Raw genomic sequence first — 16835 nt, forward strand, 5'->3', positions numbered from 1 at the left:
TATATACAGATCGAGAATGGTGTATTTTTATGTATATACATATGTAAAATAGTATATTTTAGGTTCCCCCGGTGTAATAGCTATTTATAATGTGTACCAAGTACATGAATATAATGTTATGCCTATATATATAACAAGAGCATTTCAAAAGCAAATACTGTACATGTAATGGAATAAGTATGTTTACTCATTATATGTAAGAACAAATTCTAGACGATAAAAAAGGTCTGGTATGGTCTGGTGGTTAGGACGCTAGGCTCGTACTCTGGGGTCGTAAGTTCGAATCCCCGTCCCGCTAAATATGCTCGCCCTTTCGTTAGTGGGGTCGTTATAATGTGACGGTCGTTGTGACTATTCGTTGGTAAAAGAGTACCCAAGAGTTGGGTGAGTGGCTAGCTCAGATAGCCCTCATGCAGCTTTTCGCCAAATTCAAATCAAACGATATATACAAAAAGGGATAATACTCAATAACCGCGGCACTTGAAATTATTGTAGGCAGGATTAGAGTAAACTAATCCGTGAAACATTTTTTCTTTTTATTAGCTATATTTTTGTGTGCCAGCAATACCAAGCTTGGGGTGTGCGTATACCATTCAATTTTATTACTCATTAGGATCTCTACCCTCAAATTGAAATTCTTTTAGGCAGGAGTAGAGTAAATTAATCAATGAGATGTCGGGCGTGGTCAAATACATCAGTCGAAAGGCTTTGACCTCCTGGGTCCAAAACTGAAATTAGATCTCAAATCGGTCAAGAAATGACGGAGCTATGGACTAAAAGTTTGTAACTAAAAAAAAAAAAAAAAACAAGCAACAAAAAAAACCCCAGAGCCGTTCTATGAGCCGCTTTGCCGCGGCTAAAAGTTACTAAGAAAAAGTTAGTAGAATTTTCACGTCCAGTTTTAGCACTTCACCAACAACACATTATGACTTTCGTCGTCACAGTGACCATGTTTAGCTATTACCAGCAGTTTAAAATTTAATTACTAAACAATGTACAAAAATGTCATTTAAGCAATGTTTATGTGTACGTGGACACACACACACACACATACATATATACATAAGCGTTTATACTGACTTTCTAAACAAAACGCTGAAGGCGATAGTCTACTTTTTCTCTAGTTACTAGCTTGGTTACAATGCTCATTAGTTTGCTAAACTAATTTGTATACTTTTTTTTTATCTATCACACATTGGCGTATGGCAGCAAACAATTAAAGTTTTATCTTTATCTGTACGCCAATACTTGTGTAACTTGTGTGTGAGTGTGTCTGATTTAAAAATAATAATACTTATTACTTTGATTCCCCAAAGGCTCAATGGTAGTCTGAAAGCTTATGACACTAAAAATCGATACTCGCATTACAGTTCAGATAACTTATTGTGTAGCTCCTCGCTTAACAACAAACAAACAAATATATGACCTTGAACTGACAGTCATTGTAATAACCCGAAGAAATTTTGAACGGGAAAAGATTGAATATGATAAATCGACTGGCCTTCATAAGTATAAGCTTTTTCCTCATCGTTATGGGTCTTAAACAACAAGTTGGCCGTTTTAATAAACTTGGATGTAAGTGTTGTGAGTTCATAACATAAAGACACATACAGTTTCAAATATGATTTTTGTTAAAATTCTTGTGTCATAGAAGACATTAGAGTTAGAATGAGCTTAAAGACAACTGTACACGTCCCGTTTTTAAAATATCCCATCACACTAGTACTTGTTATGTCGTGATTTCAGTTCTATGTATTGTAACGTGCTTCCAAGTAGCGCAGTGGTACGCCCTATAGTTTACACGCCTAAAAGTCGGGTTTCTATACCCGTGGTGGGCAAAGCGGAGATAGCCCATTGTGTCAGTATACGCTTAAAAATAAACAAGACAATGAAAGTAATACCAATTATGGTTAATTCTACGTGATTTGAAAATCGATTCAAGTTTTATTAGTTCTCCTTTTCTTAAGATTGACCCTAGATTTTGTGAAAAGAATACGCATATCATATTCTAAACCCATTCGATTCCAAATTTTTGAAAAATACTCAAATAACTTTATAGGTTTATACACTATGTTAAAGTCACACTATATTTTAATAGCTGAATATCATGTTAACACAAACCAGTATTATGTAGGCTACATTTTAAACATACCAGATATTAGTATTTTTCTTAAATTCCTAGTAAACAAATTCTGGCAAATAGGCTAATATATGAGCAAAAGTTATTGCAAACAATTAGAAATATGGTCATACTTATAGCTAGTTGGATTTATCACTTAAATTGCTTGTAGTGGAATAAAGTTTGAGTAACTATTACTCAAACCTAACCATGAATTGTTTATATTGGTTATTTTTTTCAACATTCCACTGGGCTAGGACCTTGAATAGTGAGAGACTCGTTGGTGTGGAGATCTTGATTTATAGTGTTAACCACCCTAGTTTTCCATTTTAACTGTACCTTCAATCTTTGAACCTGTCGCTTTTTAATGAAGCAGAAAATTTCCAAACAAATATCGCTTCTTGAAGTGTGATCGATAAGAGAAAAAAAAAAACATTCGAAATATAAATGAGTAATTCGAATATGCTTGTTACTGAACGAGACCTAACATAAGACTGTTAGTAACTTTGCCACAAATCAAAGGCTATTTTATACGCTGGTCTCAGTCAAGATCAGTATAATCCACGTTTTATCACATCTTTACTAATAAGAAACTGCTAAAAAAAACAACACGAAAATAGCTTAGCTGCTTGAAGAAAAACGCGATGCAGTATAATAATGAACCCACGAGGTTTACCTTTAACATTTGATGAAGTACCTATACTTCACACGATCTAATAAATATTTGATATTAATCGTTGGGCATTTTCGATTTCTTTGTGTAAGACTGTAAAGCACGCCCTCTGATAATACTAACAAATTATTTATAATGTAATATTAAAAGTTGTTCATGTTAAATTAATTTATTACATTCCTAATTGGCAAATGTTTCAGCATTCCATACCATATTATAAATTTATCTGTTTTCCTTGCTTCAATTATTACAAGTTATACGCTGTAACCAATTCAGATATTATTTTTATTATGCATTTAATTTGCTAACCCAGTACGTTGTTAGACTCGCCGAAATTGTCAAATGGTAAATTTCAAGTGACTCCAAATCTTAGTACATATCCAAATGTCAAAGGCAAGGCCTCGTAGTCGAATTCGCTGCATCAGGAATAATAATTAAATGTCAAAACGTTAAAGATAAGACATCGCGTGTAATTTTTAAACAACAAAAAAAAACTTCATAAAGTGAACCGTTAGACGAAACATCCGTATCTTAAGATTGTGTTTATTTTATTACTTAACACAGTTTTCCTCAAGTGTCAATCACGTTTTCATCTTATAAGTTTTCTGCTACCTGTGGATTATTGACATTTTCTTTTGTGCTTAGAATGGTTTCCAGTTGACATCGAGCTAATATGCTATAAATTTGACTCTCTTATTTTTAAATCAGTTAACTGCTAATTGTAACTGTTATCATATTAATTGAAAATTAACCCAACACCAAAATGTAAAATATATAATTAACTCATTCTTATTTCTCTATTGTCTGCTAATCTCGGTTTTATATATACATACAGTGGCAGACTGATGGAGCTCTCGGGTCATATGATGACAACAAGAAAAACAACGACTTAAATGATACAAATCCAATCAATCTCAATGTAAATATAACAATTTTTAATTTTTACATTTAAAACACCTTAAAATAATCAAATGAATACTACTACATTATTAGTTTAGTTATTTTTCAGGTGGCATGGCAAACCTATCTAATTTATTTTTATTTTAGTTTCAATGTCCTTTTCAACAGCAATTTGCAGAAGTGGCTCTAAATGATCGTGTGTAGAGAGGAACGTGGCTAGGTCTTGTTAATCTTAAGTTTAGAAAATGTATGTTCACATGCACATTGTACAACACGGAGCGTAAGAAGACGTGTAGCCCAGCTGTTGATTTTCGTATGCAGAGGAACACAACTTATGTTGACAATTGTCAAGCAGCTTAAAACACACAAAAAGACATTTTCTTCACACTTTTTTCATCTTCACAATAAATAATTTCACCTGACTCGTGCATAAGACAATTCTGTAATTGATGGTAATTGAAGACGAAGAAGATTAACTATTCCTTTAAATTTTCGGTATTAAACTCAGTTAGTTCTGTGAATATAACTGCTGTGCTGATTTAGTATTTTCATAACAGGCTAACCCAACAAATTCACTTGTATTGAATCTGGCAGTCATTGTTGAACAGATAAGAATAAGAAAATCGGTTGTTTATACTTGCCACAACTGTGTCAAATATTACATTATAACGTGACATTTCAAAATGAGAGCGATATAAGAATAGCGTGCCCCAAGATTTTCTTGCTCACCTGATCAGTGAAGCGGGTAGTTAACAGATTTGTGAACAGTTTAGAAGTCTGTTGAAATTTGCATATAATCTGAGACTGGTGTATAGTAATACCAAAAATCCCTATGGAAACGAATGCGATGAGAATGTTCTCGTACTTTACCACGCTGTCAACAATACTTTTGACACTAGGGTGATGACTGCTTAAAGTTTGACGAATATTTCTTTTAGGACAGTCAGTAGGTCACTTAAAATGTGTTTATTTGATCAGAAACTGTCCCAAAAATCTTGCGCTAGCACGTTGTGACTACATTATCTCCTAAAGTATATATATTTTAACTGAAGCTATTGAGTTCAAAATATGAGCATTGCACCAAGTAAGAATAGTATTTGGTTCCATTTCTTTTCACAATGCTTGGGCACCATTGTAGGCTCCATTTATGTTAGTTGCTTCATCAAAAGAATCGCCAACACAATTGGTTTAAATTGATATCTTCAAAACAAAATGACTCCTGAAATGTTTGAAATAGGTTGTGTCCAGTAGTCTTTTACGGTGGTTGATCGTGAAAGCCTTTCATATGGATTATCTGTAACATACACAAATGACACTGATACCTTGTGTTTAATCTATTTGCAGCAATAAAACTCAGCGCTTTACGTCTTTTCCAGTGTTCTACAGTACTGAACTATCTTTCTTATTATGGAAAAAAACTTTTTTAAGTGTTGTTAGCGCGGCATAGCGTCCCATACAATGGCTTTGGGTTTTTTAAGTACAAACTTCTAGCTCTTAGCCTCGTCATCTCATGACCGATTGAGATCTAATTACAGTTTTGGACTCAGGAGGTCAAACCCTTTTGATTGATGTATTTGACCACGCACAAGATGTCGTAGATTAATTTATTCTAATCTTGTATAAAAGGATTTCAATTTGAGGGTAGGCTGGTAGAGATTCTGATAAAATCGAATCGGGTATACGCGCTCCCCACGCTTGGTATTGCTGGCGCACAAAGATATAGCTAACAAAAAAAGGAGGGGGGATAGTCTCGTAGATTAATTTAATCTAATCCTACCAAAAAGAATTTCAAGTGCCACAGCTATCTTGTTTTATTGTTAGAACAGAAATAAAAATGCTCCAGTAGTATGTAACTACTCAATATCGTGTAAACGATATAAAATGAACTTAAGATCCGTTATTACGAAACAGAAGTTTCGATATTATAACGTGTCCTCTTCAGTCCAACTTTTGGTCGTCAAAGAATCACGCTTACAACTCGCTAATCCGATAACTTCAACTATTCTGAAAGTCACTTTAAGTTGAATCCCTTTCTGGTCTTATGCCCTGAAGCAACCTGGAACTTTCTCTATAAAATAAGCTGTGTGTAATTCTTTCACCAGTAAAAGTTTGACTGAAGAGGATACGTGAAGTTAAGCAGTACTAGTCTTTTTTCACATTTTCCTGGAGAATATGGATATTTCCATTAATATTCAGGAAAATAAATCCTGGAAAGAGAGTTTTCAACCAAAATTAATGCAATCAACAGAATATCACCCAGAAAATATCAGAAACTTACTCCTTTTCATGAAAATTGTTGTTAATTCCAGTCAGACAGCTGATCAAATATTTCGACGTGAGTGTTTTATGTATTACTACAATTTTCAAGAAAGAGCACACACCAGGTGAGAAACATAACGTTTAATACATCAATATCGAAACTACATCCCAAACCAAGGTTCACATTAGCATGCTTGTAAGCCCAACAAACAAACACCAGCTAAAGAAGAAGAAAGAAATAGCATATTCACTATCACAGAAAGACCTTCCACTTTCAATCGTCGGATCCAAACCAATTCATCCACATATTCGGAGCCTCAAGTCTACGACCACAACACAGATCGAGAAGTTTCCCGAAGTAGTCTAAACTGGGGGTTTAGGCATAAGTTTAAGCCTGTTGTAAACGACTATGACGACAAGCGAGAAGACTTCGAATATAGCCCAGTCCATTGATGCAAGCTTAACAGGTCAGGGATCGAAATATTACATTCCCAAGGAATTTAACTTTACTTGAGGAATTTATACTTTTTAGTTGGCTTTCCCGATCGGGAATGCATGGTCCATCCGTATTCCTTTGTTCAAATCCCCGTTCCGCCAAACATGCTCGCCCTTTCAGCCGTGGATTAGTTGGTTGGCGTTTTATGGCGCAAAGCAACTAGGCTATCTGCGCCAAACAATCGGTAAAAACAATGAAAGTAAAATTGTTGTAAAATGTAAAAGTAAATTGAGTTAAAACTAAAATATGTCCAAAATCCAGATAAAAGATTTAATTAGAATTAAAAAGGCCTATTGTTCTTAAAAAATTAAAAATACGATCATGTTGGACAGTGTCACCGTCGCCAATGACACTTTAAAATGGTGCCACCGCTCACGGTCGTAACGACAATAAAGTGTGGGCTATTGTGACTTGAGTGTCATAAAGGCTACACAGATAAAAGAAAACGATGAGTTAAAAAACTGTGACCAATGTGGGTGCGTTATAACGTGATGGTGAATCCCACTATTCGCTGGTAAAAGAGTAGCCCAAGAATTGACTGTGGGTGATGATGACTAGCTGCCTTCCCTCTAGTCTTTCACTGCTCAATTAGGGACGGCTAGCGCAGATAGCCCTTATGGAGCTTTGCGCGAAATTCAAAACAAACTGTATTCCTTTAGTTATGATCAATAAAAATGAACCATATTGCGTGGAATACATTTTAAAAAAAAAAACAGTTCATGGAGAAATGAAACTTTACAGGGAATGTAATCTTCTCGATACCTTTCCCTCGAGTGAATGTAATTTTATTTCATTATTTCTACTTCTGCAGGTATCATGAATGATGACACAAACAACATTTCCTGTTCTTATTAACGGGTAAATAAAGACTTTCAGTCGGTGATCTATACATTTATTCATGTATACTTTTAATAACGATATATTTTCTCCCATTATAGGTTTACAGCTCGGGCACTCCTATGATTCATTTTTTCCCATGTGGACTTTCAACTACACCTTCTAAACCATGAGGGGGTGTTGACGAGGATTTTTTTCAATTTTTCAGTACTCTTCGTGTTTAAACTTAAATACTTGCTATATTCAAAGGAACGTGTGGAAATGTCGAAACTTGTATTTCGTAATAGTGGAAATTCATTTCCTATAATAAACTTTCCTCCACCTCTCGTAGACTTGTTATCATTCCGTGCCTTACTCTTTTTGTTTCTAAGTGTGTCTCACGAAATAGGTACCAGTTGTATACATCTTACAGCTTCTGAAATGTTAACATGGTTCGTAGGTGAATCGTCGAAAAGCTCTTCTGCTGATTCTCCTCTTTTTCTGAGGCAGGCCAAATCTTGGAAAAAAAGTAAAAGAAAAAAAAAACCTGTAACGACGCTGACGATGGCACGTCTTTATGTTACAATTTTGTGATCTAGTGAAGTGTGCTTTTCTGTTAAGCAGTCTGTGATGGTTTTCCGTTGCTGTTGAAGAATGCCTGACTAGAATGTTAATGGGTCTGCGATTTTTCGTTGTCTGACAACTTAGTCGTAATATATCACCAATCAGAGCAACCTTGTATAAAATTTATTTTTGGCGTCGTTCTGATTTTTAAATCATACAAAAAGAACAAACAAACTGTCTGAATTATAAGAAACCATCCACTTTGAATTTTTATCTTCCTGTCGGTCTTTTCGATAATAATCAATTTCTTTGTTGAAAGGAAGATTTTTTTGTTGATTGATGGTTGCTAGTTGGCTATGAAAACGAAATTACTTTTGGATCGTTTTTTTCTGTTTTCACGAGAAAGATCCTTTTGTCTTTCTTTAGTTATTGAATCCTCTTGATGAGATGTTGAAAGAAAACTGGACGCATCTTCATCATTTTGCATGTTATCACTATGTATTTCTGTTACAACATATGAAAGTAACAGAGACTTATCTCCGATTTCTCGTGAAAGCCTCATCCGTCTTTCTTCGTTTCAAAGCAACTCTAAATGATACTACTTGTGTACGCAGAACTGAATGTAGCTTCATTTCTATGTTTTAGAGTATTAATTTTTTGACAAGTGTTTGCTTCTTTCAATTTCAGAAGCCTCTCAATGGCTCAGCGGAAAATCTGCTGACTCACACCGCCACAAACCAGAACATAGCACAGATAGCACATTGTGTTGCTTTGTGCTTGTACAACAAGCAAATAAAAAACACATTCAATCTCAGCTGCTTTTTCTTTCTGTTTTGTTTTACGCATCACTGTTGTACTGGTATTTGGATCCTGGTATTCGCTCCATTCTTCTTTTTATGACATCCGACTTTTAAAAACATCTTTGTGTAAACTAATATTCCTTCTTATGAATATGTATATATATATATATATATATATTATAATGAAACGCAGATATATAAAAATTAATATTCCTAAAATGTTTTTTTTTTTTGTATTTACTTTTCAGTTACCCAAATTATTAGAAATATGCAACTAAAACCTCAATGTTTATAAAATCGTTATTGTAGTTGGCGCAAATTCTGTCGGGGAACATTTTTGAAACAATTCTTTCTTCAACATAAAGATGAAGGATCCAATCACCTGAACTTTTTATAAATACAATTAACTTGGAAGTACTTGAAACTAAAGTGACTAGAATTGTAATCCATGATTGCAAATAGGCCTATAGACAAACATACCATTCAAGAGCAAACATCTCTTCGATCCTCATCTGTTCTACTGGTCTGTTGGTTTTGCCAACCTAATCTAATCTCATCTAAAATAATGCATTTTTTCTTGTTTTTTTAATGAAGAGATTGCAGAAAAGTGTTTCACTTTGTAAATTATTTTTAGATTTTAATTTGAGAACAATAATGCACAATTTGTTTATGTTTCAACCAAAAATTTCCTACAATGGAAGTTGCGGAGCTTCTCACGTATAGTCACCTATATTTTATGTTGTTGTTGTTAGATCTTTCTTCCACATGTGTATAATAAACTAATAATCATGGTTTATTCGATGTTTTCTGACGTACATCATAAGACAATTTTGTTTGAATGCAATAAATATAAATAAATTCTTAATTGTTTATATTTCTTCCTCTCTTTTTTTAATCAAAATCTTAAATGTTTTTGCTAAGTTAAATGTATCTGTATATTTTCTTATTGAAATAATTCAACGGTAATTTTCCTAAAAATAGTGATGAATAAATATAAAATGTACAGTCACTTGGATCTGAGCTTATATGCAATATGATTGTCTAGTGAGCCGTTTATAACCGTCTTTTGTCATTCCATGTATTATTTCAGTAAGGAAAATTGCATTTCGTTTGTTTTTAAACAAATGAGACTGATTGCAATGCATTTTAGGCAAAAATGTTTGTTTTTCGATGCAGTGGGTGCATTCAGCACAATAGAGTGAACAGGTTCAAAAAGTAGCTGCGGAAATTTTTTTCTGCTGGATGACATCGTTACTTGTCATTTTACTGAGTGCAACAAAAGACCGCTACCGAAGTGGGCGCTTTTTGAAAGTTGTCATTTCTATAAAAAATCTCAAAGTGGAGATGCTCAATTCAAATGAATTTATATGGCACGGTACAATAAAATCATGCATGTATATAATACCGATATGAATATAGATATAAACCGAACAAAAACAGATATATACTTATAAATGTCTCTCTTTATGTGTTGTTTCCGTTAATGTTCCTTTCTGTGAAATACTTTTTTTCAATCAATTGACGAAGGAAGGCCCCCCTTTTTTTTTCGTGAAATTCCATTGCAAAGGATATATATTTTAGTTCTCCATAAGTTTTTTTTTCTCAGATTGACTGATCAGCACGGCCTGGCATGACCAGGTAGTTAGGGCGCTCGACTCGCAATCTGCTGCTCGCGGGTTCGAATTCCTGTCCCACCAAACATGCTCGCCCTATCAGCCGTGGGGGCGTTATTATGTGACGGTCAATCCCACTATACGTTGGTAAAAGAGTAGCCCAAGAGTTGGTTGTGAGTGATGATGACTAGCTAACTGCCTTCCCTCTAGTCTTTCACTGCTAAAGTAGGGACGGTTAGCGCAGATAGCCTTCGTATAACTTTACGCGAAATTCATAACAAACGGACAAACCGTTCAGCACGTACAAAGACTGATGAATCAGTATTGATATCAATATGAAATTTTAGGAATTGCTATAATTTTTTTTTCCTACGATTAACTGTTCCAGTGATAGACAGAAATATGTGTCTGTATAATTAAATGTAATTTTATGGAGAGAGAGAGAGAGAAAAAATAGACAGCCACAAACAACAAAAACCGGGACATAAATCATAAGGCGAGTCATTATGTAATGTACCCTGTTCTTTTGGGATACCGGTGGAAGTAAGACCCAAATTACGTCACGGATACACCCTCTATATGCACAATTGTTTTTGTGTGACGTTTTAAGCTGTTTTTTACCCACCATAAAGAATCTGTTTGTATTGATATAGTATTCAAAGATTTAGTGCTTTTAATAAAAGGCACTGTTTTGGTAATAAGAAACAATTGGTTCTGAAAAATGAAAAAAAAAAGGACATTCACGAGCACCACTTCAACATTCGTTGTGGTGGGTTTTCAAGTTAAAAAGTTTGTTACTTTTGACACTGAAACAGTGGGAAACCACACATTTGTATGTAGTAGTACAAGATTTTGAATGCACGTGGCTTCCCAGGTATCTTTATTTTACCAGGTAGTATGGTATAGTACTATGAATATGATATAAGAGGGGAATTTTTATAATTTAAGAAGTGTTTTTGTGTCTATGGCATTGTTGTTACATCTAATATAATGCACGAAATGAATTTCGTGTGGATCATAAAGGTCACTCTCAAAGACCACTGTATCAGTGGTCGCACTAGCTTTTAAAAATCGCGTTTTTTTTTTTAAATTCTATCAAAAAATTGCATTTTTATATATTCCAAATAATTAATTTCTTATGTAACATTATTTCAAATGAATTAATTATAACATATAAAGAGTCGTACTTCACTTAGTGCCTAACATCAAGACACCACGCGCTTGCTCGGTGATATATGGGACACTTGATATCTCTAAAGCTACACGTTAAGTATGTGCGTTATTGAACGTCTCGAAACAATGAAAGCTTTCTTCACTTATCAGTTATATGTTGCAAATATTGTGTACTCTTTTCCAGACAATGTTGGGGTCTTAATAAGTGTTGTATATAACTACGCAATTAACTCAAAAGCTTTCTAATCAACCAAGGGAAATGAAAATTCATAATTGGTTTTATTTATTGAGCAAATGCGTATTATAGCCAAAGTCAAAACAGTATTTTTTTATGTTCTTCAGGTAGCCTAAATTTAAGGTCACACAACATAAAAAGTTAGGATAATGTCAATTTATTTTGTGAAATAAAAATATGAAACTGACAGTTCTGAGGTAGTTTACTGAAAATTAATGGATTTGAATCGTGCCTTTATGACATGTTGCTTTACAATTGTAGCTAACAAAATATGAAGGAGAAGATACCAAACAAGTAACACTATGTTTGTAATGTAAATTAGGCAGGTTTGGCTTATACCTCTGTATAGTATAATACATTACATATATATATTAATATAGTACATTACATATATGTTTTAGTATAGTACATTACATATATGTTTTAGTATAGTACATTACATATATATTTAAGTATCACAGATCTCTCTGTAGACTTTGTGTAGGAACAAAGCTGAAAACTATATGAAAGATGTGATTGGCACTCAACACATCTATGTGTGTGTGCTCAGTGAATAGTACATAGTCTCATTTTTCTATCTAAAGGTTTAAGAACAATCCTTCAATTACTTAGGTCATGAGTAGGATAGAGAAATTCAGTGGTCTTGGAACTTTTTTGTATTAAAAAATCAGTAATATGAAAGTAAATCTACTAAGGTGTTACATTGTCTCTGGTCTACTATTTTTATTATGTTAATTTGTAACTTATTTCTTTCACAGAGCTTCCTAGTAGTTTTATCAGAAGAAAGTCAGGTAAGGAAATAAACAAAAAGTGCTTTATATTTGTATTCTTAATTTTAAATTAGTTTTTTGCTATTAGAAGTTTTTACAAATACAAAAGGAGTTTTTTTTTTTTAATTTTTGTTATCTGACCATCCAGCTATATTTATATATATATGTCCAAAAGATAATGTATAGTTATGTGTTTATTTACCGTTTAATTTCTGTCTTAAGAAATACTATGTGTAAAGTAATTGTTAATACAGTTTGACATGGACTGTTAGATACTTGTCTTTGCTATTCGGTGTAATAATTCAGTTCTAATGTTTTAAGGTTTGGATAATAAGGATATTTACATTCAACTATTTTGACACTTACTTCCACTTTATATTCAGCCTTTAATGAGATAAGATAAAGTCTGTCTTACTGACATATTGTAAACAGTTAGTAAAACATTGGATCCCATAGATAAAGTGGATTATAAAACTTAGGATGGGATTATTAAATTGTGTGATACAGGTTTTGTGGTATGAACAAATGCAGAGTCATAAGTACAGAATGTTTCTGAGTTAAAGTATAGAAACAAGTATATATTATTAGAAGAAGGAATGGGAATTTCATCTTTCTTTTTTTTCTTTAAATTTTGTAGTAGCTGTCTTTACTTACAGGGTTCAAGTTTATATTATTTTTCACAGTGCCATTTTGGAGTAAATGCATATAAGTAGTTACTCATTGTGTTTATCTACATTGAAATAATTTTAGTGTATGCTTTAGCTTCTTTAAATTCACCTGAAATATCAGATATTTATAGATTTAGAATTTTAATTTAATGTAAGTTATAGTTACACGCACACCAAATCTAAGTTATAGATACTTGTATCTGTAGTATTACACAAATTTAATTAAATATTGTATGTTCGCACATGAGCTATCACAATGAAAATAATCAGAAATGTAAGAATTGGTGTTGACATTACTAAAATTTGATATTTATTAATACATTACTCCTACAGTTGCCAAACATAAGTTGAATATTTAGTTAAATAGCAGACAAAAATGGAAATCTGTTATCCTTTTTATGAAATGTTTTAAACTTTTATAAATGGTGAAGAATTCTTAATTTTATCTGAGGGAATTACTTCTATCTTGTTACACAAAACTCTTTGTGTTAGACAGTCTTGAAAATAAACAAAAATTACTGAAAACAGTCAGAGAATGGGATTATATGCATAGTAAATTTTTGTAATTAAATGCAAATATTATCTGAGAAATAATTAACAAATATCTTAGAAGATGTTTTACAATGATAAAAAAATTTAGTTTTGCTTTAAGTATCTGGCTTAAAATAGTTTTTATTTCATTACTGAAATATCTATAAGATAGAGAATAATCATTTTTGTAAATGTTTCATAATCACTTGAATGTTTTGTTGTTGACTTTAACAGTTTTAATTAACACAAAAACATTTTTTTCTTTAATAACAGGTGATTTTTATGCATTGACATTTGAAATAATTCTTCTTGAAGGTTCTAAGTTCATGTACATTATTTATAGTTATAGTGGGGGAATAGATGAATTTCTATCAAGTTAAAATTTATGTACTTTTTTTTATAGTGCATATGAATGTAGAAAAGTAAGAATCCAGTTTTTACTGTTTACATAACAATAATAGTGAATGATCAATATATTTTAAACCATGAAAAAACAAACTTACCTTTATTAACTTATACCTGTTCAGTTTTTGCGGAACATTATGACCCAGAAGAAGATGAAGATGATGACAATGATAAGGTAAGATAATTAAATATATTTGTGACAGGTACTTAGTGAATAATGTGAAACAAACTACTTGAACAATGTTTGACACTTTAAACACAGCAGTTTGATAAATTTTGAAAAGATGTTTTAATTAGGTTCTAACTTAATAAACAAGAGTTATTAAAAGATTTTATATCCTAACTTGCAATCATTAGAAATGAGTTTTTATGTATGTAAGAAAAAACAGCTTCTGTCTCTTAGTTATTTGTATCCATTAAGCTGTAAAAATTATGTTTTTCATGATATGAATTCTTATATGGGCATTTTTCTTTTACCTTTTATCATTCAATGCATATAGTTGCTCATTTTTCCTCCTTTTATAAAATAGTAACAGTTGGTAAGAACTTGACACATGATTTACTAGGTAAATGCTACTCTGACCTTTCAGCTTACTTGGTTAAATTTTCCCTTTGAGAGAACATTAAACAACATTCAGCTACATCTGATACATATTTCACTATATTGATACCTTAGTATATTGCAACAGCTACAGCTTTCTCACGGTTGTCAAATACACGTCTGTTCTTTGATATCAGTCAAAGGCAACATTGTTCAAACACTGTGTCACATATTAATAATGTTACTTTGAGAACTGTTGACTTGGTATGTACTTATGTTATGAACAGAAGCATCATGTATTATTCAGTCATCTTAACACAATGCCTTCTTATGTTTTTTTCACGGTTAATAACTTTTTTATATAGATGTCCTATTATATCAAGAACTGTGTTGATATCACTTGACAGCTTCAATTCTCTCTCATCACATGCTACTTAAATATGTCAGTTGATAGGTTTAGCTGTATTAAACTTATTATATTTTTACTTTTTAGGTTGTTTATCCCAAGTCAGATGAACAAAGAAAGCAACTTGCTGAAGCAGTTAAAAATATTCTTTTATTCCGATCACTGGACCAGGTACTTAGAAGTTTTTTTTAAAGACATTTGAAAACCTTCTTAAAACATTCTACATTAATATAGATAATTCAGAGGATGATAACTAATTGGAATGCTATAAGTATAATTGGTTATTATTTGTTCAACATGCTCATTATTTTAAATGACTGATGATTATATTTTTTTAAGTTCAGTTACTCTGTATTTTAGAACTTTATTTTAAAATAAGATATTTGTAAAGTGGGATCTGTTGAAGAACTATGAATTGTACAAACTTGCATTGCTGTATACATTTCACTTTGAAACTTAACGTATCATGTTTCTTATTACCTTTGATGGTGTTTATTGTAATGAAACAGTTATTTGAATAGTATACATTTAAATATCTTTTGGTTTTTCATGCAAGTATTCAAATGCCATAACTTTGTTTTTGAAGTGTTGTCCAATTTATCGTTTTTTTTAAGTTACTGTTATATGGGATATCCCAAACACATCATGCAGAGTTGTGTGAATATCCAGCTCAGTTGTAAATACATAAACTTTAGTCTTATAAATAAACTATTTTTAAAACAAATACAGTGTATGGATATCAACATTACACATTTAAATTGTCCAAAACATGGTTATCTTATGTAGTAGGTAGTGGTTTATCATCTAATTTTATTTATTTTTAATGGTAAAGCCTAACCTTTGTTTCTTAGAATACTTAAATGTATTTCCAAAATATACTTTTATCTTTTACTAACATTTCTAGACAGTTATATATTTACATGTAGCTTGTAAGGCTCAATTTGTTTTACTGTATAGTTACTAAAGTAGAATATATTTGAGCAATGAATATTTCTGTGGTAATCTAAATTTTATTCCTCTTGGACTTGGGATTGAACCCAAGACTTCTGGTATGCTAGCCAAGTGTTCTACTAGCTGAACTAAAGGTTTAATCCACTAGCAGTTGCTAGTAAGGTATATTTTAATAATTCAAATTACCATTTTTCAAACTCTCATTACATATTGGTGATAATACGTAGACAAACCTTTGAATAATAACACTCAACCACAATAATAATATAAACTAAGCTTAATCAATTAAATGAAATATTTCTAGGTTGTCAATAATTTAGTTTTTTTTATCAAATCAATTATATATAACACTGCATTTAAATTATGGCATATTTTCTGTCAGTCATGATTTATTAATTAATATGACATGACCACAATTCCATAATCATTGTGTGCACTGATATAGGTACACACTTATATATTTATAGCAATTATATTTTCACTAAAGTGTACAGTTTCATAACGTTTTTAAAAGGTGCATAATACAAATTACTTAACCTGTTTTGAAGAATTATTTTTTTATTATGTCAAAACTGTGTTCTTTGGCTGTTGAGCCAGGTGTGGCCTTGTGGTTTAAATGTTAAACTGAAGATTCCAGGGTCCATAGCTTGCTTTCCATTGCTGCAAAATCATTCACTGCATTTTGGATTTATAGGGGCAGTATAGGAGCGAGAGTCAAGTCTAATTATATGATTAGTATAGCCCAAGAGCTGGTGATAGGTGCTGTTGACCAGTTGCCTTCCTTCAACTCTTATCAATTCAAAATTAGAGCTAACTAGTGCAGATAGTCCTTGTGTAGCTTTGAGTGAATATCCAAAACATACAATGTTAAGCTGATAGGCTGAATTATATGATATGCTTTTTAGAATTCCCAGT

The 16835-nt window shown here is 32.2% G+C and overlaps 1 protein-coding gene across 2 annotated transcripts in view; it reads left to right on the top strand.

Annotated features, from left to right (window-relative positions):
* Window positions 1–16835, top strand: part of LOC106470170 (cAMP-dependent protein kinase type II regulatory subunit-like) — a 95645-nt gene that overhangs the window by 63398 nt on the left and 15412 nt on the right. For both annotated transcript variants that reach the window (XM_013930702.2, XM_022399580.1), the window contains exons 2-4: window positions 12407–12439; window positions 14145–14197; window positions 15057–15140. In XM_013930702.2, coding sequence (XP_013786156.2) covers window positions 12407–12439; window positions 14145–14197; window positions 15057–15140 — 170 coding nt within the window. The remainder of the gene's footprint in view (window positions 1–12406; window positions 12440–14144; window positions 14198–15056; window positions 15141–16835) is intronic.

The sequence above is a fragment of the Limulus polyphemus genome, unplaced genomic scaffold (assembly GCF_000517525.1).
Source record: "Limulus polyphemus unplaced genomic scaffold, Limulus_polyphemus-2.1.2 Scaffold102, whole genome shotgun sequence".
NCBI lineage: Eukaryota > Metazoa > Arthropoda > Merostomata > Xiphosura > Limulidae > Limulus > Limulus polyphemus.